General features: G+C 43.7%; 1 protein-coding gene across 2 annotated transcripts in view; it reads right to left on the reverse strand.

Moving 5' to 3' along the window:
• Window positions 1-1,434: 1,434 nt before the first annotated feature.
• The window catches only part of RRF (ribosome recycling factor, chloroplast precursor), an 85,368-nt gene continuing 62,574 nt past the window's right edge, over window positions 1,435-24,228 (reverse strand). For both annotated transcript variants that reach the window (XM_086804691.1, XM_086804700.1), the window contains one exon: window positions 1,435-1,809. In XM_086804691.1, coding sequence (XP_086660817.1) covers window positions 1,792-1,809 — 18 coding nt within the window. In that variant the 3' untranslated portion in view covers window positions 1,435-1,791. The remainder of the gene's footprint in view (window positions 1,810-24,228) is intronic.

A 24,228-nucleotide genomic window follows, 5' to 3' on the forward strand; every position in this document is an offset into this window, starting at 1 on the left:
GGAACATTTGGCTCGACATCAACCATACCCTCCGCAGTCACTTGGGGAAGTTCCAGGGTGGTTCTGTTCACATGCGGAAGTGGCAAGAAGCATTCTTGAGGCTTTGGCAACCTGGCCCTTTTCTCACCGATAGCGGTGGTGATCCCACTTGGCATTACAAACCACCTGTGTGGTTATTCCCCCTCCCCCTGCATGAGATAGACAGTCAGAGGAGAAGTGCATCTTTCTCCACCTCTTGATTGTGTGTTCCCCAGCCACATAAACGGAGGTGAGTTTGTATCTAGCCCTTCGTGGCTGTTTTTTCTTAACTAATAGAAGGATCTTTTTCCCGGGGAAAAAAAACTTTGGTATTCCCTTCAACCTTTGAATGCCACCTCATACTTTGTAGGCTAGCTTGCGGCTTGGAGAACACCTAGGGCTCAAACTGCCATTCAGCTCCAACTCACCGATCGACCTCAAGCACTACCTCACGCATCAAACTAAGATGGCACTCGCACTTCCCAACCAGCTCACAACCTGACTCCAAAATGTAACACCTCAGTTTGGCAGCATGCTGCATGGATGAGTGCACGAAGCCAAATCAGGTCAGGAAGAAACTCAGCCTCAAAACCATTTACAGAGAATTTTGCATTTTGAATGGCATATGGAACGGTTCCTGTGTTATGAAAGTGCCATACAGATCAGGTTTCCCTACCGAATGCAAACTACACCACACAACCTGGACGATGACATTTTGCAGAATACATCCATAGGACATGGAAAGAGCCAGAGACCCCACACTCTGAGATGAGCTCGTATTAAGATTAGTTCCTTGTGCTCACGGAAGATGCCTGGTTACTTGGGAACTCAACTGTCACATGTGCTTTTGATCTCCATGTCAGTGTAATCATACAAACTCCACGTTAAAGCTCGGAGGGAGATAGCAATGACACGAGAATCAAGAGCTGCAAGGATGCTATAGATTTGTGATAGGCATGAAGTTGAGCCTCAGGAGCACGTCATCCTTCAATGCCATGCTTACTGCGAAATCAGAGACCACTCCCACTACCTTCTCAGAGAAGAGTTTGGCCCTCTCCAATAAATATGAAGACAGAATTAATCTTGCATGAAAAACAAGGGCATAAACTACATGACTCTTGAGAGAGGAAAAGAGAAGGAAACCAGACCCAAACACAACCAACATTGTTCTTCCATAACCTTGGCCAGCACACAGTTTAAGAGCCAGGTGCCAAGAAGGAAACATGACAAGAGCATGACTTGATGACCCCCACGGGGTGGATTTGCTTTTGGCGCTATATAAAGTGGGGGAGGGGGTTGGGAGTGGGGATGTCACAACCTCCAGACAGCTTGCAGCCTCTAAGCACCTTGGACCACGGGCCACAAACAAACGCACTCTAAGTTCATATCCAAATTTTCCTACCTGTGCTCATCAAATCTTACCACTCCAAAACCTTTTTGCTGCATATTCAAAAGCCTTGATCCTCAACAAATCCCAAATTCAAACTCAATGCATATCTTGTGTTGTTCATCATAACCAGAAATACACAATTGACTACAAAATCAGCCTCCTCCATCTAGATGCACTAGCAGGTTTCTGAGTGAACCAGAAGTGTCCCACCCACAATGGATGGCAACTGAAAAGCTTTCTTTCTTCCCTCCTGCCCTCTAGTGTTTTCTTTTAACATACCCCAAAACACCCATGTCCAGCCAGGATCTCCAGCAAGCTTTTTAAAAAACAACCTGCTCACCAATTTCATGTAGAAGTACAATCTTTATCGACACAGCTTCAATTTAGACTGTCATTAACTCCTGCAAGGTGCAAAAGACTGGTTCAGAAGCTAGTGTTGAAATTTGGAAAAACAAAAGAAGTTCTATTAATGAGGCCTGCCTTTGCTGGAGTGAGAAAGAAGAACAAAGTTATACTAAGATCTACAAAGATCCAGGGTCTATGATACAAAGTGTTACAATGAATCCATTAAAGAACTGTACAATGGAAAAAAGAAAATAAAATTAGCTACCTAGATAAAACCATCATATGAAAAACCATGTGGCCAGGACCATGTTTCTCCTCGCAGTTGACCTTCTGCGTTAACATTGATCTCCTGCACCACTCACATCAACCACTTCGTCGTCGGCCTCGCTCACACGCTTTCATCAGATAATTTTCTCTGCTCCCTACACTGTTATTTTCAGTAGACTCGCAGCCTAACGGTTGCATTCAGTGGCACTCTATTTGCAGTGTGTTGGACAAGTGGCATTTGGTGTGGGAGAAATTACTTTTTTGTAGGCAAATATGGTATTTGGAATGCTTGCTGCTGAGGATAAGTTGAATGGCACCAACTTAACACATGATAAGGCATGTATTTGTTGCCAAAGGCTTTTGGAATGTGGTGATTAGACTCGAGGAACGTCCTTGCGGAACGCCCTGCCTCACCAACACGTTAGCAATCTGCTACAAGTGCTTCGGAGGGTGATATTGTGTCTACTTTGACGGAAGATCCTGCACCCCCTTCGCAGAGCAAGCTAGATGGGATGGCAAAGATTGCACATGCTTTAATAGCATTGTCTCTGAAGAGAAGCATAATTCCTGATATTCGCTCATGTACGATTGCCAACGAGACTTGCGCTTGCAATACTTCTACCACGCACGCAATGAGGCACATGTTGCCTTCTTGCATCGGTAGCTTGAGACAAAGCATATGAATGAGGGAGATTCAATGGCTGGTTTTCTCATGAAAATCAAAGATTTGAAAGAGCAGCTTGCAAGTGTGGATGATGTGTATCTTGACAGTTCATCGGTGCCCATCGCTCTCAATGCATTGCCAAACTCGTACCAGAGTTTTGCTTCTACATTAGACTCGTGATGAAGGAGACTTGCGCTTGCAACACTTTGACCACGTACGCAATGAGGCACGTGTTGCCTTCTTGCATTGGTAGCTTAAGACAAAGCATATGAATGAGGGATATTCGATGGATGGTTTTCTCACGAAAATCAAAGATTTGAAGGAGTAGCTTGCGAGTGTGGATGAGGTGTATCTTGACACTTCACTAGTGCCCATCGTTCTCAATGCATTGCCAAACTCGTACCAGATTTTTGCTTCTACATTAGACTCGTGATGATTCAAATGCTTTGGTTTCACTGCTCTTGCAAGAAGAGCAGTTATGTGTATTAGGGATCAGGCCTTTGCAACAAATCAATGTGGTACAGGCAAAGCATTCCCACAAGGGCATAATAAGTCAATTCAACACAGTCCTCTAGCAAGGATGCAGAGAAAGAGGGTGACAAGCATAAGAAGAAGGGAAAATGCAACTATTGCAGGAAGCCTAGCAAAGGAGAAAGAAAAAAGATTCAGACAAGGCTATGGCTAATGCACCAGCACCTAATGCTGAGAAGAAGGAAACCGCGAACTATGCACATAATGATTGGGCGTTCCATGTGTAGTGTACTTATGCTCCTTCTCTACATGATGTATGCATGTCAGTGATAGATTCGCATGTCTGGTATTTTGATAGTAGTGCTAGCAAGCACATCACTTCTCAACGAGATCTGTTTTCATCTCTTGGGTAATGTGTTACGACCCTGTGTTTTCCCTCCGGACCGTAAGCAGGTGGGCACGGGCACAGGCACGGGATGGACAGTGTGAAAGGCATCAGCTTGGAATTGAGAAAGAAACCCATGTGTGGCCAGCCCAAGTGTGAAAGGGGACAAAAGGATTTTAAGTTCATAAGGTTTTAAAACCTTAGATGATTAAAAATAATAATATAGTTGGAAGCATGCGTTTTGCTTTTAGTTATTGGCTTTTTTGAAGAAAAGCGATTTGAATCGCATCTTGGTTATAAAGCAAAGGGTGGCGGAGACTCGTGGGGATGGTCGTGGGTCATTGTCGTGTGGCGTGTGGCGTGTAGCATGTGGCGCTTCTCTCCTTGAGTGGCTGGTCGCCAGAGAGCATAGGCGATCCCCAAGGTTATGGCAAGAAGCGTTGGCTGGCTGCAGGAATGGCACCCAGGCACCACATGCACACGTGGGTTGAGCTGGTGGCGTATAGGTCGGCAGGACAAGAAGCACAGGTGGGCTGGGCTGCAAAGAGTCTTGGGCTGTATTGCAGGAGGGTGGCGTGATGATTGGACTATGTCTCTCTCGCTCTCTCTCTCTCTCTCTCTCTCTCTCTCTTCTCTGATGATCAATCCCTTGCCTTTGCCCTACAGAACATGGAGCTCTCCAGATCGCATCATCAAGCCTCCGGCCTCTGTCACATAGTCTTCAAAGATGAGCACATCCACCAAGATCTCAGGCTGCACACCCATAACGACAGATTTTTCCCAAACCTTTTTGGTGCAGGAGACTAGAGATAGGCTTTTCTCTTTCTCTCTCTCATCATGGATTGCAGGCCCTGTTTAAGAGATTGGGATAAAGAGGATCCAATTAAGATGCACGGGATGATGTTCATGGAAGAGATGTGTTCTTGCTCTTCGTCTTGGACTTATGTGTATTCAGGGATTGCTTGGCACATCCTCTATCTTTCTCTCTCTGGGTTATGGTATGCCGTGCTTGGATGGTATATTTATCATGGAAATAGGACATTGGTTTTTCGAGAGGAAACAGGACTTTGGTTTCGAGGAAACACGCCTATGGTTTTTGGGATGCTGGTCTTTGGTTTCAGGTAGAAACACATCTTTGGTTTCATATGGAGAACATGTCTTTGGATTCATGCGAACAGGTTGTAGTCTTCTCGAGGTTACATGCAAGCTGAGACTGTAGGGAAGGACATATGATTTGGTACAGCGCTACTGCCGTTTGGGAAAGGGTTTGGGGGATCCATGATAGAGATGGAGAAGACCTTTTCAAGCAGGGAGGTGTTGTACAAGTGTGCCTTCTCTATGGTATGTTGTGCTGTAATAACGAGAGTTCTCTTTTGGGAGTCCTGGGTGAAACTATAAGGGATCCTATTGGTGGAGGATTCGACAAGTTGTACTTTGTACTCAAATTTGATCAAATAATGAAATACCCGCAAGGGACGCCACTGCGTTTTGGGGCCAAACAGTGTCCATGTAATTTTTTTTGCAGGAGCACTCTAGCTCCCCCTGTTTATTTTCCTTTTCCAGGTCCCCATGGGCGTTGAAGTGTTTTGTGTGCGAGTGTTTGTTTCATGGTTTCATCGCCAAGATATCGTCAACTTTCTCAAGGAGGCGAGCCCGTGGTTGTCACATCAAAAGCTTGAACATGTGGAAATTGAAAAGGAAGTGCAAGAGGCAACGATTGTGTGTCTTTGCTTGTATGAGGTGAAGAGCAAAAGCTGAAGATGAAGCTCAGGAGAAAAGACACCAAGGACAAGAAGTAGTCGGCCAGGAACAAGAAGCAGTTGAAGTGTTAGGGTGCAAAAGATGGGTTGAAGGCTATGGCTTTCGACACTTTGTCACCGGTGGTATCTTCACGGAGACTTCATGGGTTTAGAAGGCAGCTTCTTTCTATGTTTAGCAGTGGTGATCTACTATGCTTCATTGGGAACTTCTGCTTACCACTTGGGTGGAGTGCCAGCAGGTTTTGGGTGCCTGTGGATGTATTAGATGAGGCTCAGATGGAAGTTGCAGAACTTGATGAGGTTCTTATTTCTCGAGCAGATACTGGCACATAAGGAAAGAAAGGTACAAGGTAAAGTTTCTCGTCGCTATCTTGTGAAGTTTAAGAACTATTCACCAATGGATGCAAAGTGGATGGAGGAGGGTGTCTTAGCAGATTCACCGTAGGTATTGCAGCTTTATCTTGATGCCTTTGAGTTGGAGCCAACTCTTGCTACGGCTCATTCAGGTTCAGTAGAACTGGGGTCTGGAGCATTGTCTAATGCTCAAGAGGGGGGTAGCACCTCCACTCCCTTGTTACAGACAGTCTCATTTTTTTTATCTAGGAGTCGCTTGGTGGCATCTTTGTATTCACCCGAAGGTATTGGAGGCTGACATTACATCTGCTTATGGGACTTCTATGATATTGTGTACTAGTCACATGAGATGGTAAAGTTGGGTATAATTCACAGTCGGCCGCACCATGAACTATAACTGCAACTATGGATGGTTTTTGCCTTTGGAACTAAGGTATGACTGAGGAAGATTGGAACATTGATCTTTGCCATATGGTTCTGGCTATTCTTGACCACAGGATTGGTCAATTGGATATTGAGATAATGCTATTTGTGGAGTTGGTCTCCTTGGAATGACATGGTTTGGTTGAGCTCAAAGTCTGCAGCAACCTGAGCTAACACTTCGAGACTCTATGAAGGGCATAAGTCTTGCGAGCAGTCCTAGAGTTGGTTTGGTTCATGGATATATGGATCGAACTCTATTTGTGCATGTATGCATACACTTTTTGAGGTATTATTATATTCTGGTGCCATTGGATCCTGGTACCCTCGAGAATACATTGAGTAATACTCTGGATTGAGTGGTGTGATGCATGTAGATTGGTATGATACATCAAGTACTTTATTATGTTCATGGATGCATCACTGAGTGTGACTCCTACGGGATAGCCATGAGACATATGTGGAAAGTAATTCGTGGATGTATAGTTTAGATGCATTGAGTGTCTTCATATGCTCATGTTTGTACCTTCAGTCGTGGGTCTTGCGGGATGATCATGGGTGTAAGGCTTGTGAGCAACCCTGAGACTCTTACTTTAGAGTAGGTAGAGCATTTTGAGGAGCATATTGTTTGTGAATGCATACGTGTGTCATGCATATGTGTGTCATATGTAGAATGATGCATGGTTTTGCTTTTGGCTAAGGTTACGTGCTTCCACTTGGTTTTAGACTTTTGCTGCAGGTTCTTAAGGAACAAGCAAGAGTTGTTTGTCACTCTGATGTGACAGTGTGGCCTTATTGTCCAGGATGATTGTTTCATCACCCAAATGCACTGGAGGGGCGTTGCTCTTGTCATATGGGGAATCTTTGCTCATACGATGCCTTACTGTGTTATTGAGTGCAATAGAGGACGCTTGCTATTTTTCAAGAGGGGGGTTATGTTACGACCCTGTCTTTTCCCTCCAGACAGCAAGCAGGTGGGCATGGGCACGAGATGGACAATGTGAAAGGCATCAGCTTAGAATTGAGAAAGAAACCCATGTGTGGCCAGCCCAAGTGTGAAAGGGGACAAAAGGATTTTAAGTTCATAAGGTTTTAAAACCTTAGATGTTTAAAAATAATAATATATTTGCAAGCATGCGTTTTGCTTTTAGTTATTGGCTTTTTTGAAGAAAAGCAATTTGAATCGCGTCTTGGTTATAAAACGAAGGGCGGCGGAGATTCGTGGGGATGGTCGTGGGTCGTCGTCGTGTGGCGTGTGGCATGTAGCGTGTGGCGCTTCGCTCCTTGCGTGGCTAGTCGCCAGAGAGCATAGGCGATCCCCAAGGTTATGGCAAGAAGCGTTGGCTGGCTGCAGGAATCGCACCCAAGCACCACATGCACACGTAGGCTGAGCTGGTGGCGTACAGGTCGGCAGGACAAGAAGCACAGGCGGGCTGGGCTGCAAGGAGTCTCGGGCTGTATTGCAGGGTGGCACAATGATTGGACTATGTCTCTCTCTCTCTCTCTTGATGATCGATCCCTCACCTTTGCCCTACAAAACATGGAGCTCTCTAAATCGCATCAACAAGCCTCCGGCCTCTGTCACATAGTCTCCGAAGGTTAGTGCATCCACCAGGATCTCAGGCTGCGCACCCATAACGACAGATTTTCCCCAAACCTTTTTGGTGCAGGAGACTAGAGATAGGCTTTTCTCTTTCTCTCTCTCATCATGGATTGCAAGCCCTGTTTAAGAGATTGGGATACAGAGGATCCAATTAAGATGCACGGGATGATGTTCATGGAAGAGATGTGTTCTTCCTCTTCGTCTTGGACTTATGTGTATTCAGGGATTGCTTGGCACGTCCTCTATCTTTCTCTCTCTGGGTTATGGTATGCCGTGCTTGGATGGTATATTTATCATGGAAATAGGACATTGGTTTTTCGAGAGGAAACAGGACTTTGGTTTCGAGGAAACATGCCTATGTTTTATGGGATACAGGTCTTTGGTTTCAGGTAGAAACAGGTCTTTGGTTTCATGTGGAGAACATGTCTTTGGATTCATGCGAACAGGTTGTAGTCTTCTCGAGGTTACATGCAAGTTGAGACTGTAGGGAAGGACATATGATTTGGTACAGCCCTAGTGCCGTTTGGGAAAGGGTTTGAGGGATCCATGATAGAGATGGAGAAGACCTTTTCAAGCAGGGAGGTGTTGTACAGGTGTGCCTTCTCTATGGTATGTTGTGCTGTAATAACGAGAGTTCTCTTTTGGAAGTCCTGGGTGAAACTATAAGGGATCCTATTGGTGGAGGATTCGACAAGTTGTACTTTGTACTCAAATTTGATCAAGTAAAGAAATACCACAAGGGGTGCCACTGCGTTTTGGGGCCAATCGGTGTCCGTGTAAGTTTTTTGCAAGAGCACTCTAGCTCCCCCTGTTTATTTTCCTTTTCTAGGTCCCCATGGGTGTTGAAGTGTTTTGTGTGCGAGTGTTTGTTTCACCGCCCGTCAAGCTTTTGAAGACCGGTTTCATAATGTCACATATGTGAGTACTATCACACATGCGAACAAATCATATCCTATGAAAGAAGTTGACAAAGTTGTAACTTTGTTGCAAATGGTGGGACAAATAACTCTCAGATGTTTTTGTATGTACCAAGCATTAAGAAGAACTTGTTGTCAGTCTCCGCCATTGTTAGGGCAAGCCTAGTGGTCAGTTTTGTGGATGGCAGATGCACAGTTCATGATCAGAGTGATGGTGACACATCATTGACTTGGGTACATTACATCACGAGCCATGGCCTTTATAGGCTAGATGTTTATGAGGTTGGCACGTGACGCTTGTTCAATCGTTGCTATGAGTGACGCAGAACTATGGCATGCCTGTTCTGGTCACTTGATCTTTGCAATTTGTTGCGTCTTGAAAGGCAAGATATGGTGTCAGAGTTGCCACAGCTTGAAGCACCTATCGAGCATGTATGTGGGGTGCATTTTGGGCAACATGCAAACAGGTAACATTCCGGAAAGATGGTATGGTGAGAGCTATCAAGAAATTACAGCTGGTACACAGTACTGTACGTAGTCCTATGAGCACCGTCTATCTAGGGATAGCTCTACTTTGTGACATTTATTGATGATTACTCCAAGCATGCTTGTGTGTATCCGTTGAAGCCAAAGTCGGAGTCAGCTAAAATACCAAGCACGAAATGCAAGCTCTCTTGCTAAAATTCATTGCAAGTAATGATGGCAAAGCTCTCTACTGGAGCTGAATTTGCACCAAAATATTGACACTTGCAAGAAATTGATTGAAAAGCAAAGAACAATGACCATTTTACCTTGAATTAGAGAAATTGATGGTTGCAAACAAAAAGCCCCAACTTTTTGATGTTGCAAGAGCTCCAATTTGATGCACAAGGGTAATGTTCGCAAAAGCTCCAAATTTCGGTGGATACAAGAGGCTCTGGATGGTGGACATCCTAATGGTACATATACCTACCTACTCACGTCTACATCCGATAAGAAGAGTGCCTACAGTCTACGAGTAGCTCCTCTCCATCTCTCAAAGAGAATGTATACCAATAACTACATATCATCAAACGTCGGCCCATGAAGTCCTCACAACTTGTGTGCTCCTCAAAAACACAATTGGGTTCCACACCATACACTCCCCCTGGAAGTATTTATAAGCCCTACTATTTTCACAAGTATAAGGTCTACCATCTATTATGTAAATATGGTCTACCATCTATGTAAATACGGTTCCTATCTCTCCCTGTGAACCGTTCTCTCTTTGAAGTGATGTGGCATTTAAAGTCATGTCGTACACAGATATGCTAATTGTATATGATGCAAGGCAGTTCTAAACACTCATACTGTACAATAATGAACCATAGAAGCTCATAAGAGTGCCTTCGTGACCATGAGGAACTTGAAGATCCTAAGCAAATTTGGATGTATTGCCGTGGATTAGAGAGCTCTTAATCTTGTGATTATATAACATAGCGATAACAAATCAACTAAAGAGCATCGAACACGCTTATAATCAAGAATCAGTTTCCCATTCCACTAAAAGATGACATTCTTGATAAGCTTGAAAAATGGGCATGCTTTAGCCACATAGATGCCACATGTACCATTATTCCAACGAGTGGGTGTGCCACTCTAGGGTGCCACGAGGACATAACATCTACATCTAGGGCAACCTACGTGCATAATTAGGAAAGCATACATTTTGTAACCACCTATTTACAAATTGTAATGAGTGTATAATCTAGATGGGGTGTTTTTTAAGTCTAATGTGTGATGAATGTGTCGGGTATTTTCCTACAAAAAGAACACCCTTGCCTTAACCCCCAGCATGTGGGAAATCTCCTCCCATGGGTCACCAACCATGATCCACACTTGTCTACGGACAAAAGAATCCCAAATCTCCTTTCCCAAACCTAGTTGTGCTCTCCCTGAGCTCTAAAAATACAATAGATCTTTTTTACAATATATTACCAAAAATAGATCCCTTTTATTGAATAAAGTGTAACTATACTTAGCAACCATTTTGCATCACTTTCATGTAAGGTACATAAAGATTTTACTTTGTGTTTATGAGAGAGAGAGAGAGATGTATATATATAAATTGTGATTATTGTTCTCCACTTTGAACATGCACAATAGTGACTCCGGTGCATCTGTGCATACACCTCCATTGGCTCCAGTTTTGATGGGACAAGTACCTTTTAGTAGTATGGATACAAATTGTGTAGCTGGTGAACTTGGCTACACTGGTGTGCTTGAGGAATGGACATAAATGAATTTCTTGGGGACATAATAACAGACCAATATTCTAGATTTACATCCAAAATAACTAGGCCTAGACTCAAAATGAGTATGGTTTCTCCTCTTCAATCAAACGATGAAACCAAAAGCATAAAACTAGAACAAATTTCTTAAGTTAGAGAATGGTTAAAGAAAAAGTAAGACCAACAAGTGTCCTATTATGACTAGATGAATTTGAGGATTTTGTTGAAGGTGAAGTCAAGCTTAAGAACAATAAAATAGGAAGAAATAAAAGACTTTCTTCCAAGATTGTGAATCCTTCTCATAATCGATGCAAATTAAGATAAAGTTACATTAAGAGCGAATGGTATTTTGAGGACAACTTAAAGAAGAGGTAGAAGAGTAAGGTATTGTTATGTACATAATGTTTATCCTCAGGATTAGGTCCTAATCTAGGCAAGACTAGGGAGCCATGAGATTAGGAGGAAGGCTATAGGAGGCTAGGGTTCATTATTATTGATAATCCATGCTTACTGGCTATTTATGACTCGATGGTTATTTATAGCTGCAGTAGCCACTATATAAGTGACTTAAGGGTTATTGAGACCACATAATTGGAATGACTGGGAATGATCTATTCTATCAAAAAGTTCAAGCACTATCTGTTGGGGATTATTAGTTGTTGGAGCCCTAGCCTCAACTCGCGGGTAGTTTGATAGACAAAACCTATGGTCAAGAGATGAGCTAGTCTGCACCCGATTTTGTTTGTGCTAACCTTGGTTGTCAATGTGATTAGAGCATATCTTGTCAGAGGATTATTACATTCAATGTATTCTTGAATACCTTTCGTCTAATGTTAATTGTAGTTTGAGTACGGTTAAGTTGGATGCTTGCAAGGGACAGGCTTTAGCAACACATGTCATCCCAACTGAATTGCCGTATGGTTTACCTCCCGGTAGGTTGGTTGATCATAAAATTGAATTGAATTGTTTCAGGGGTCTCAGTCCATGAGTATTGCATCTTACAAGATTAGCCAATTGAAGGAGGACGAAATTGCTCACAAATATGTAAGAGTAAATCTCCCTAAGAATAGGTATCCTCTTCCCAGAGCGGATGATTTGATCAATAGGCCGCCTATTTTACGAAGATTAACCTTCGTACTAGTTATCACCAGATACACATCCGAGAAAGATGTCTTTCAGGCACGTTACACGTATGGCCATTACGAGTTTCTCATATTAATTTTTGGGCTCACGAATGTTCCTACCACTTTTCAACAGATGATGAAAGATCTTTACTGGGATTGTTGTGTTCTTACATAATATTTTAGTTTATAGTCGTACAACCTCGAGAAGAATGTTGAGCAACCTTGGGGATTATGAGATGGGAGATACTATATGCTAAACTCTTTAAGAGTGAGGTCTTATGTAAGGAGACTACATACCTAGTCATCGGATTTCCCAAGATGGTATGAGCATTGATCTTGTGCAGATTGAGGTGTTATGTAACTTGGTTGAACACAATGCTAATCAATACACTTAAATACACTAAGATTTGATGGACACATGCTCAATACAAGAAGTAATTTGCTGAATTGAAACGAGACACACAATGAGCCGGAACGGCCGGCCCCTCCCTCAAATAAAGTATATTGATCTTGGGAGAATCAAGTACATAGTGTCATGGGCATTTCTGACCAGATTTCAGTACCAATGCATATGAATACAGTATTGCAAGCAAGTGGTTGTCGATGTACATTTGCAACTCACACTACTCTCTCAAGTGCCCATGTTATATACCTAGATGAATCCAGGAACATGCCCATGTTCCCTACCATCCGCTCTCTATTGTTGCACCAACACATGGTAGCAACAATCTACAAGAGAACACGTAGGACAAGAGAACACTACACAGGGTATGTGATCTTGTAATCCGGTTCCTCCCTCCTGCTACTTGCTTCCATGTTTAAGCATAAAAGCTTACCAATTGCAAGTAGAGTCGATGACAATGGAAGTCTTCAAGATGGAAGTCCTTGGAGTGATGAGATCTTCGATTTGTCACATTTCTTCACGACAAAAGTCTTCAAGAGGATGAAGGGAATCTTGGGAAAGCTTCCCCTATGGTTCAACTTGAGAAAGGAGGGCTAAAATTAGGGTTTTCAGCAAAAAGACCAGAAATTACAGCAGTAAAGAGAGCAGTTTTACTGAATTTCAGTCATTGGGAGTGTGTTGGAGAGTGATTAGCACCCGGAAACACTCTTGGAATCTTGGGAAACACCTTAGCAAGCTTGGATATGGAGTAAAGGAGGCGCCTATATCTAGAGAGAGGAGGAGTGAGGTGGTGAGTTGTCCAGTGTAGGTGGCAGGCAGGTGCTTTGTGGAGCAAGCTATAATGGACACATGACTGGTTACTCCCTTTGTACAAAGGGGATAAGGTCCCATGCATAAATGAAGACACCTCCAAAAGCACTTTCCAAAACTTCTGTACATATGCAGATCTCTCTCATCTCTTAAAGTTTTGTAACATGCAACGGAGTATTCGTAATTTGAGGATCCTGTCACACAAATGCTCACACCGTCTTTTGTATCCTGAGTTTCGCGAGTTTAGCAATCCACTTTAAGACTTCAAACTTTAAGAGATTTGAGAGACAGAGAGACAGAGAGAGAGAGAGAGAGAGAGAGAGAGAAACTGTACACTGTATGGGGTCCTGAATTACCCACTGAAGACCCCCCTATCCCGTTACCGGAATAGTATTTACTTTATTTCTTTGAAGAGCCTGACTGTGGACTGACGATAAGCCAAACGCAAGATCTCTGAGGACCAAGAGTCGGACTGAACTGTACACGGCTCTAGAAGCACCAATGATGACCAATCTCGAGCCTATGCTATCTTCACAATGGATGTAGGAAGGCTGCAAATCTAAGGAGAAGGGGCTGATTGGGACTGTTCTAGGCTATGTATGAATGCTGAAAATGAGTATGAATGCTGAGTTTTACCTTCACCAAGTAGCTGTAGCAAAACGATGCATATAAGGATGCTGAAAATTGTATGAATGCTGAAAACGCAAGAGGATCTGTAGGCTGAATGCTGTAGACGCTGCATTTTACTGAAGGCTGAATTGCTCAAGCGTTGATGCTCCTATATGCTGATAGGAAAAAGGCTGAAGGCTGATGTGCTGAATTCTGCAATCGCTTATGCTCCTTGTGCTGAAGGCTCCAAGCGTTGAGGTCTTCAAGGCTGATTATGATATGAATGAATGAATGGATTATATGCTTAGCTATTTATATGGACAAATAATGCTGGTCAGCTCGCTACAGAGCTGGCCGACTGCATCTGTCCTGGATAAAATACATAAATGATGTAAAAATGCCCAATAAATGCTGTAAATTATGGGAATAATACTAGATAAATTCCAATGAATGCTAGATGTTATCTGAAGGCTTCTACATGCATGAATGCATCTCTTCAAGTGGGTTAAGGGACTTGGACTGACTGACTGACTGTCTGTCTAAGGCTGAGAATGACCTACGTAGCTCGTGCCTGACTTATCCTGGACTGAGGATTACAATGGAGTCTAGCTTACGACACATATCATCCTAAAAGGGTACTAATAATGTACAATGTTTCACTGATGATGATGAGCCATCTTGTCACCATGCACTACAGTGCAAAGTGCATGTGACATTTCCTCCTGCTTAGCTTGGCGGTAGGTTCATGGCTTCCAAGTAGTCCGCCAACAATTGGGGGTACTCTTGAAAGAACTCCTCGTCTAGCCAAACAGCTTCGTGGGTACCTCGATCTCGGAACTTCGTATAGAACTGACGTATCGAACCATGCTTCCAACAATGAAGAAGAATCTGCTCAGGCTCGATGACTTCTGATTCGTCTACCACGTCTGGCTGTTATTCATCTTAAGCATCAAAAACTTCTGGTCCAACATATGGTTTAAGCCAAAAAAAACATGGAAAACATCATGCATTGTCCAACTGTTAGGCAACTTCAACTTCATGGAGACATCACTTATCTTTTTAACTATTGGAAAAGGTCCAAAACTACAGAAAGAAAGCTTGAGACAACGTTTGCCCACTTGTTTCAATCTTTGTTTCATGATGCGCAGCTAGACTCAATCCCCTTCCTTGAAGTGGACATCTCATCTAGACTTATTTGCCTGTCTACTATAAGCTTCCTGTGCTTTGGTCAAGCTATCCTTAACTGACTCAATGATTTCGGAAAATGCTTATGTCGTTTTATTAGCCTCAAGAGATGGAGACACCAATCTCGTCAAAAAAGAAGAGAAACGGCGACCAAAGGCTGCTTCATACGGAGTCCGTCCAACACTGGATGAATGAGTATCATTCAAGATGGCTTGGACCAATGGAAGATAATGTGTCCATTTGGACTGTTGGTCATGACAATATGACTTGAGAACATCAAAGGTCAATTGGTTATAGATTTATGTCTAGCAGTCTATCTATGAATGGAATGCACTAGACAACTGTAACTTAGTTCCAAAGTTTTCAAATAATGCCCTCCAGAAATGCGAGGTAAACTTGGAATCTCTATCGGATGTAATGGTGCTAGGCAAACCACAAATTGGGCACCAATGTTTGAGAAAAAGACGGGCTACGTCATCAGCTGTGGCCGTATGCTTGCATGGGATGACCATGCAGAACTTACCGAAGCGATCCACAATGGTGAAACATTGAGTGTTACGAGATCCGGTGGATGCTAGTAGAGGCCCTACAAAGTCCATAGATATGTCGATGAAAGGTCCGTTGGGGATAGGCAAAGGTTGAAGTAACCCAGCCTTCTTTGTATGTGGAACCTTAACCTTTTGACAAATCTTACAGGCTTGAACATGTGAATATACATCACGCCTCATTTTTGGCCAATAAAAGGACCGCTCTAATTTCTCAAGGGTACTGTTGATACCTCTATGTCCTCCAACTAAGGAGTCATGGGCACCATGGAGAAGAGCTGATCGCTTTTCCCGAATGACACAGACGGTTCTTGAAAAACAACCAACCATTCTGCATTGAATAATGGCCAAGCTCAGAAGTGAGGGCCAAATTGTACTGAGTACCAAACTCAGGGGAGTCGACATACCGGTCTTTCATGCTATCTAGGTCCTTCCCCTTTGATTTCGAGAATGGTAGACTCCAACACTGCCTGGATGCTGGCCTTTCGACTAAGAGCATCTGCACTGGGTTATGCTTACCAAGGATGTACTCGATCATTTCTCCAAATTGTTGGAAGAGTTGACTCCACCTGGCTTGCCGATCACTCCACTAGGCACTTGGCATGATTTGAAGCCACTTAAGCGCTTGGTGGTCTGTTTTGACTGTGAAGTCCTGTCCATAAAGGAAAGGCTTCCAATGTTTGAGCGTTGTGATCACACCCAAAAGCTCTTTGTCATAAACCGAATAATTCTTTTCGGCGACATCCAACTTTCGACTGTAGTAGGCCATGGGTCTATTGTCCTGCTAGAGAACTGCGCCTATGGCTACATTTCTTGCATCGGTAATGACCTCAGAAGGTTCATCCCAAGAAGCTAACTTCAAAACAAGCGCTTCTGAGGCAGCTTTCTGGAGTGCACCGAATGCATCAAGCGCCTTGCCTATGACTGAGACTTTTTGTTTACTTGTCTTCACCCCCTTGAGCAAGTCGTTGAGAGGTGCTGCCAGGTTGGAAAACTGGTGAACATGGGTACTATAGGCTTGACAAAGACATACAAAAGAACGAATCTCCTGAGCGGTCTGAGGGATGTCCCAATCTAAGATTTCCTGAACCGTTGAGGGGTCCAATCGAATCCCATCGGAACCGATGATATAGCCCAAGTATTGAACCTCTTTAACGTCGAAGATAGACTTTTTGGCGTTTATGTAGAGCCCATTATCTCGCAAATGTTGCAAGACTTTCTCCACATCTTTCTCATGTTGCTCTGCAGTGGCTAAGAATACGAGAATGTCATCAAGAAAGATGAAGACACATTTACCAATGAGGACTGCGAAAATCCTGGATATTATTTTATTGAAGGTTGCGGGTGCATTTGTAAGCCCAAAAGGCATGACTACGAACTCCTAGTGACCAGGCTCTATCCGGAAAGCTGTTTTTGGAATGTCAACTTCGAAAATGCGGACCTAATGGTAACCACTCTTGAGGTCGATCTTAGTGAAAAATTTTGCACCGTCTAAACGCTCCAAAATGTACTCAATCCTTGGCATAGGAAACTTATTCTTAATGGTGAGTTTATTTAAAGTCTACACAAAGGCGTACAGACTTGTCCTTCTTTTGGACAAATACGATAAGTGCAGCAAATGGTGAGGAAGAAGGCCGAACGAATCCAGCTCCGAGGAGCTCAGATAACTGTCTTTCTAGTTCGCCGTCTAAAGTCTTAGAAAGACGATAGGGGAACCTGCTAGGAGGTTCTGATCCAGGGACCAAATCGATATGATGGTCCTCAGGACGTGATGGAGGGAGACTGGGCGGAAGATCGTCCCGAAGCATAATGTCCTAATGTCTGGGCAGGAGGTCTGCTAAACTGTGGGACTGAAGATGAGATAGGTGCTACCGATGAGATAGAGGTTTGTCTGAGCACGAACATAAAGTAGTGCTCCTTTTCCTCCCTTGCGGATAGCTCGTCGGGCCTGGAGGTGCGAAATCAATGGGATGCCAAGAATGCTTCTATCCCCACGAATCATGACGAGCTCAGGAAAACCTTTACAAATAGTAAAAGTGTCTTGCCTCCGATCGAGAATAGGCTCATATTGACGAAACCACTGGATCCCTAAGATCATGTCACACCCCAGAAGAGGCAAGACAATGAAATCTCGTTGGAAGGAGGTCGTTTGAACTTCAAAGGTAAACTTGTGTGCCTTCTGAGATATGTGGGTGCGGAGACTAGGTGTGAACCCGTCCACATCCAAATGATAGGGCAATAATGTGCAGCTCATCTTGTTAGCCAACTGGGGAGAGATGGCATCCAACTACCCATGTCGAATAGGACTACAAACTGTCAGCCCTTGGCAGAGCCATAAGCTCAGATGAGGCTTTTCTGTGCAGCATCACTCTCACCCTCCTGCTTAGCATCAAATACCACGGATGGCATAGGATGCATAGAAGGTAAAAGCTGAACTGTATTTGTGGTAGTAGGCGGGGTTGGAGGAGCTGGAGATGCTGTGACACTGTGGCAGAAGGAGCTTTGGAGGCTTGCTCTGCTTGCCATTTGTGGCAATCCTTCTTACCATGCCCGATGGTATGACAGAAAAAGCATCTGTTTTTTGACTAGTATTTCCTTTGCTCCTCTGGAGGAAGATAGCCTCCAGTAATGCCTGCTTTAGCCTTTTCCTCAGGGGTTTTCTTAGGCTTGGATTCCTTATCCTTCTTACCCCCTGAACTAGAGCTATTACTGGCGTCCTTAGCATCTTTTGAAGATGCATTACCTTTCCCTGGCTGCGCAGCAGATTGCTGTTGCTAGGGTTTGGTACTGGATTGAGACGACCACTTGGGCTTGCCTCCGTTCATCTTCATTTCTTCATTTTGAGCAAGAGTCAAAGCTCGGTCATATGTACTAGGTTCAAAGTTGCGAACTGTGAACCGGATGTTGGGATCTAATCCACGAATGAACTGATCCATTTTGGCTTGCTCAGATAACCCTAACTATTGTGCTAGAGTGATAACCTTTCCGAAAAACTCAAGCACTGGTGACCCGTTCTATTTGAGTCCATAAAACTCATCTGCCAAGCCGGACATACTAGGACGGGAGGAATCTGGTCTTAGGGTCATGAACAAATGTATCCCAGCTAAAAGCTCTGACACCTGTGGTCTGGTTTGTATGAAGACTAGACCAATGTTGCCACCAAGTGACTGCCTCACCCGTAAGATAGGGAGCCGCTACGTGGACTCTGTCTTGAGGATCTGTAATCCTAGCTAATGAAAAATGAATAAACTTATTAACTGCTAAATGATCACACTTACCATCATAGTTACTAAAATTTGGTTGCCTTCGAATGACGGTAGTTGATGTCGCGGGGTGCTGGTTGGTGGCACCTGAGGCTAGGGAAACTGAAGAGAGGTGCTGGTATCTAAGTTGCATGGCCTCCTTTTCCCTTTGGTGCTCAAGTAACATACGTTCTTGATCAAGCTCTCCTTGGTGCTCCCGAGCGACGAGTTCAACCTCACGCCGGTCTTCTTCAATCCTATGTTGGGCTTCCTCATAGTCCCGTCTATTTGCTTTTTCTTGCTGCTTTCTTGCTTCAGCTTTTGCTTTTCCTTCTCTCCGTGTAGCCTCGTCTTCTCTTCTTTGTTGTTCCATCTGAAAGACGAGGGAGATGTAGTCGGGGGTTGATGGAGGCGAAGGAGGACGTGCTCTTGTTGCCTCCAAGAGTTGGAGGCGCTCCATGAGAAGCTGGTTCTGAGCTTTGAGTAGAGCTATGGTGTTTGCTGTAGTCGGAAGAGCAAGGTCTCCTTCGGGGGAGACGTCTTCCGGCTGATGAGTACTCTCCTCTCTAGACATGATGCTGAAGTCAGTGATCATGCCGAAACGCAATCTGACCATCCAAGGATGCCCTCGCGCTAGGATACGGTGTGTGTGGACAGGCTGAATCTGATACCAATGTAACATGCAACAAAAGTACTCGTAATTTGAGGATCCTGTCACACAAATGCTCACACCGTCTTCTGTATCCTAAGTTTCGCGAGTTGAGCAATCCACTTTAAGACTTCAAACTTTAAGAGATTTAAGAGAGAGAGAGAGAGAGAGAAACTGTACACCGTATTGGGGTATCGAATTACCCACAGAAGGGCCCCCTATCCCGTTACCAGAATAGTATTTGCTTAATTTCTTTGAAGAGATTGATTCTGGACTGACAATATGCCAAACGCAAGATCTCTGAGGACCAAGAGTCAGGCCGAACTGTACATGGCTGTAGAAGCACCAATGATGACCAATCTCGAGCCTATGCACTCTTCCCAATGGATGTAGGAAGGCTGCAAATCTGAGGCTGGAGCCAAACACAAGATCTCTAAGGACCAAGAGTCAGGCTGAACTGTACATGGCTGTAGAAGCACCAATGATGATCAATCTCGAGCCTATGCACTCTTCCCAATGGATGTAGGAAGGCTGCAAATCTGAGGCTGAGAGAAGGGGCTGATTGGGACTGTTCTAGGCTATGTATGAATGCTGAAAATGAGTATGAATGCTAAGTTTTACCTTCACCAAGTAGCTGTAGCAAAATGATGCATATAAGGATGTTGAAAACGCAAGAGGACCTGTAGGCTGAATGCTGTAGATGCTGCATTTTACTGAATGAAGGCTGAATTGCTCAAGCATTGATGCTCCTATATGCTGATGGGAAAAATGCTGAAGGCTGATGTGCTGAATTCTGCAATCACTTATGCTCCTTGTGCTGAAGGCTCCAAGCGTTGAGGTCTTCAAGGCTGATTATGATATGAATGAATGAATGGATTATATGCTCAGCTATTTATATGGACAAATGATGCTGGTCGGCTGGCTACAGAGCTGGCCGACTGCATCTGTCCTGGATAAAATAGATAAATGATGTAAAAATGCCCAATAAATGTTGTAAATTATGGGAATAATACTGGATAAATTCTAATGAATGCTAGATGTTATCTGAAGGCTTCTGCCATGGTTTAAATGCAGTGGATGAATATTATGCATTATGCAGAGTGCTTTCTAATGCAAACCCTAAGGCTTCTACTGACCTCTACATGCATGAATGCATCTCTTCAAGTGGGTTAAAGGACTTGGACTGACTGACTGACTGTCTAAGGCTGAGAATGACCTACGTAGCTCGTGCCTGACTTATCCGGGGGACTGACAATTACAACGGGGTCACGGCGTACGACAAATATCATCCTAAAAGGGTACTAATAATGTACAATGTTGCACTGATGAGGATGAGCCATCTTGTCAACATGCACTACAGTGCAGAGTGCATGTGAGTGATAAAAGTGGATTGCTAAAGACTCGCAAAACTCAGGATAAAGAAGGCAGTGTGAGACTTGTGTGACAGGATCCTTCATTATGCATAATTCCGCTACATGTTACATCACTGGATCCTGGCTAACCGTTTGTGGTTGAGATTGATGCCAATGATTAAATAATTGGGGCTGGCTTGTTCCAAGGGGGCCAACCTCTGGCAATTTCAAATCAAGAAGCTTGATGGTAGCGAGTTGTATGCGGTTACACACGCATTGCAAATTTGGTTTGTATGGATCCAAATTTGTTGTCTTGACTGACCACGAGTCGATCAAGTACATCTGTGCTAAACCTCAGTTGAGAGGGAGGAAGGCACAGTGGACGGGTAGAGCTTATGATGGACTTTAATATGGAGATTCAATATAGGAAGGGAAGACTTGATTCGAAACGGTTTATTGTTCCACAATGATAGAGTGTGTATACTGGATTGTGCTGAGATTAGGAAAGGATCCTTTATGAATGTCATGTCTCTCCTACAGCAAGTCATTTGGAGGTCTAGTAGACCTATGATTTGGTGAAACGGGCATTTTCCTTGCCTAAGATGAAGGCGGAAGTCCAAGAATATGTGGTGAAATGTCATCAATTTTAGGTGAATAAGGTTGAGCGCCTTAGGACTAGAGGGTTGTTACATCCTTTGGATATCCCTTTCGGGAAATGGGAAAGTATTTCCATGGATTTTATCATTTGGATTGCTACAGACCAACGGAAGGCATGATGCCATCTAGGTGGTCGTAGACAAGCTGACAAAGATGGCGAGGTTTTCACTACAAGGTGAACCGTGAGAGCAACTCATTTGGCACAGGAGTTTGTTTAGCAGATTTTCACGTTGCCTTGTGACCATAGTAGTTAGGAAACACGTTTCCTACAGGGAAGGAAACATGGAAACGTTTCCTTGTAGGAAACGCGTTTTTTTCAAGAAATTTTTTGCTTTCCCCCCCCCCCCCCCCCCCCCCCCAAAATCTAACGTTGAAATCTCTGCGACTCTTTTGATAAAGCTTTTTTGGGTTTCCATGTGCCGCTTTCCCTCATCAAGGCTGATTTATTTTGTATTTTTTATGGGCATTGCGCGGCGGGCCATGACTGTTGATTCATCATGATTCATGTGACATGAACACTTCAAACTTATAAGTTTTAACCTATTTAGTGTCATAAATGGGTTTTTTTTTTGTGGCATGGAATGATGGATGATTGGATCATGGATAGTGGACCATGGTCTTTGAATCATGATCATTTGACATTGATGATGGATGATTATATGGTTTTTGTTATTTGTGATTCAAAGACTATAGGCTTCAAATTGATGTTTCCATGTATTCTATGCATTTAGTGTTATTTTTACATATTTTATACAGTATATATTTGAAATTTTGTACATGCAAAAACCTGTAGGTAGGAAACTTGTAGAAAACTTTGGGCTAATTTTACGAAATCCATTTGAAACTTTTAGGAAAACCGTTTCAAACAACCCCCTAACTACTATGCTTGTGACATAGTGAGTGACAAGGACTCAGTTTTCTAGACACTTCTAGCAACTAGTTTTCCAGAGATTGGAGACTACATTGAGTATGAGTTCATCTAAACATCTTCAATACGATGGGCAGATGGAGAATGAATCATTCGTGTGACTGCCAGCTATGACGTGTCTAGCTCACAGGCACGGGACGCCCACCCGTGAACCATGCGAGTGCCCTGTATTTGGACAAGGTCTGTGGCATGTGAACAGGTGGTAAGTATTCATTTAAACCGTTGTTTATTTTTCTAAAAGTTTTATAACCTTCTCTATTCACATAAATTTAAAGTTGCGCACCGGCCACTAGCTAGTGCTTAGGGCCCAAAGGGACCCATGTATGGACACTCCAACCTTTGGGCACCCTTTTGATCATGTGAACCCTCTTTATTGAGTGGGCACTAAAAGGAGGTGCCCACCTTTGTTTGAGGTGGGTTGTGCCACATGGCACATAGGGATTGGACCCCTTTCACCTCCAACCCACCAACCTCACCCGGCTTGCTATTGTGCTTGCTACAATACTCTTGTACCCGACTGTTGAACTGTGTTGAACCTATTGTGCCAAATAGACCCGCATACAAGGTAAGCGGAGGACAGCAAGAAGAGAGTACGAAACAGGTAACCAAATTATTGGACCGAGGATTGGTTCAGTAAAGCTCCTCGCCATACTGTTCACCTATCTTGCTAGTGCAGAAGGACGGTTCCTTCCGCATGTGTGGATTGCCAGCCTTAAACAAGATTACTTTCAAGAACCGGTTTCCAATCCCACACATAAATGACATCCTTGATAAACTTGATGGGTTTGCATGACATGTGCATGCTTATTCCCATGACTAATTCTTGAAGGGCAAGGATAAAGAACAAATTCAAGACTAGATTTAGGAGCTCTACAATTTTACTGGCAGGGAAGATGTAGTGGAAGGACCAAGAGGCTGTTGGCCAGCAGTTTAAGGGATTACTCCTGTTTCGGCTACAGCAAAGGGGATCTATGGGTCCAGGGACCTGGCCGAGAGTAGGTCGGCCAGTCCACACATGATCCCAAGGCCTATTTAAGGCAGGTGCAAAGCTCATTGTAGGCATTCACTCCTTTAGGGAGTAGGATCAATAGATAGGGCTCTTATGAGTCAAGACAACCTTTTGAAGGGGCAGTCTATGGCTTGCCAAGTTGTACATCCTTTTTGTACTACATGAATATACTGAAACTTAGCTATCTCTATCTCTTCCCTCCATCTTCTGCATGCGTTTTGCATCTACATGTTCTTGCAAAGTGTTTCGGGCTGAAAGAAGACTCAGCACCCACCCCCCAACGTACTCACCCACCCACGCTTATTGCATCGCGCATGGATGAAACCATTGCCCATGTCTTGATCTTTTGGTGGTGTGGTGACCAGGCAACATTGTATCAGTATCAGGTTCAAAGACGCTAAACATTGATGGTGTCCCAAATGAAGGTGCACAATCCAAGGAGAGTAACACAAGACATACAAGGAGGTTGGTTGGTGGCATTTCACAAGACCCAAGGGGAATGGCGGTCCTATGATTCGGATGCCACTTGGGACATACCAAAAAAGGCTTTTAGCCAATGGTTCCAAGCCTCCAAGGGGTGGAGTGAGAGTGCCAGACTCAATACTCAGGAAAAGAAGACCAAAGAAAGTGTTCAAGGATAGGGCAAGAAGGAAAAGGAGACAAGGTGGAGCAGATGCATAGGACTTCATCAGTTTTGGAGTGGATTTGGAGACCAAGTGAGGTTTTCAATGAAAAGGTTGCTAGGAAGGGAAGGATGACATGTTTGAAAGTCCATGAGTAGACAAAGGGATGATAACAATCATCCAAGGTAAGAAGTTGGAATCTCGTCATCAAGTTTAGCAAAGGGGGATGTCATGTGCAAGACATGTGCA

This window comes from Cibotium barometz, chromosome 1 (assembly GCF_041138505.1).
Source record: "Cibotium barometz isolate CiBa-2024 chromosome 1, ASM4113850v1, whole genome shotgun sequence".
Lineage (NCBI taxonomy): Eukaryota > Viridiplantae > Streptophyta > Polypodiopsida > Cyatheales > Cibotiaceae > Cibotium > Cibotium barometz.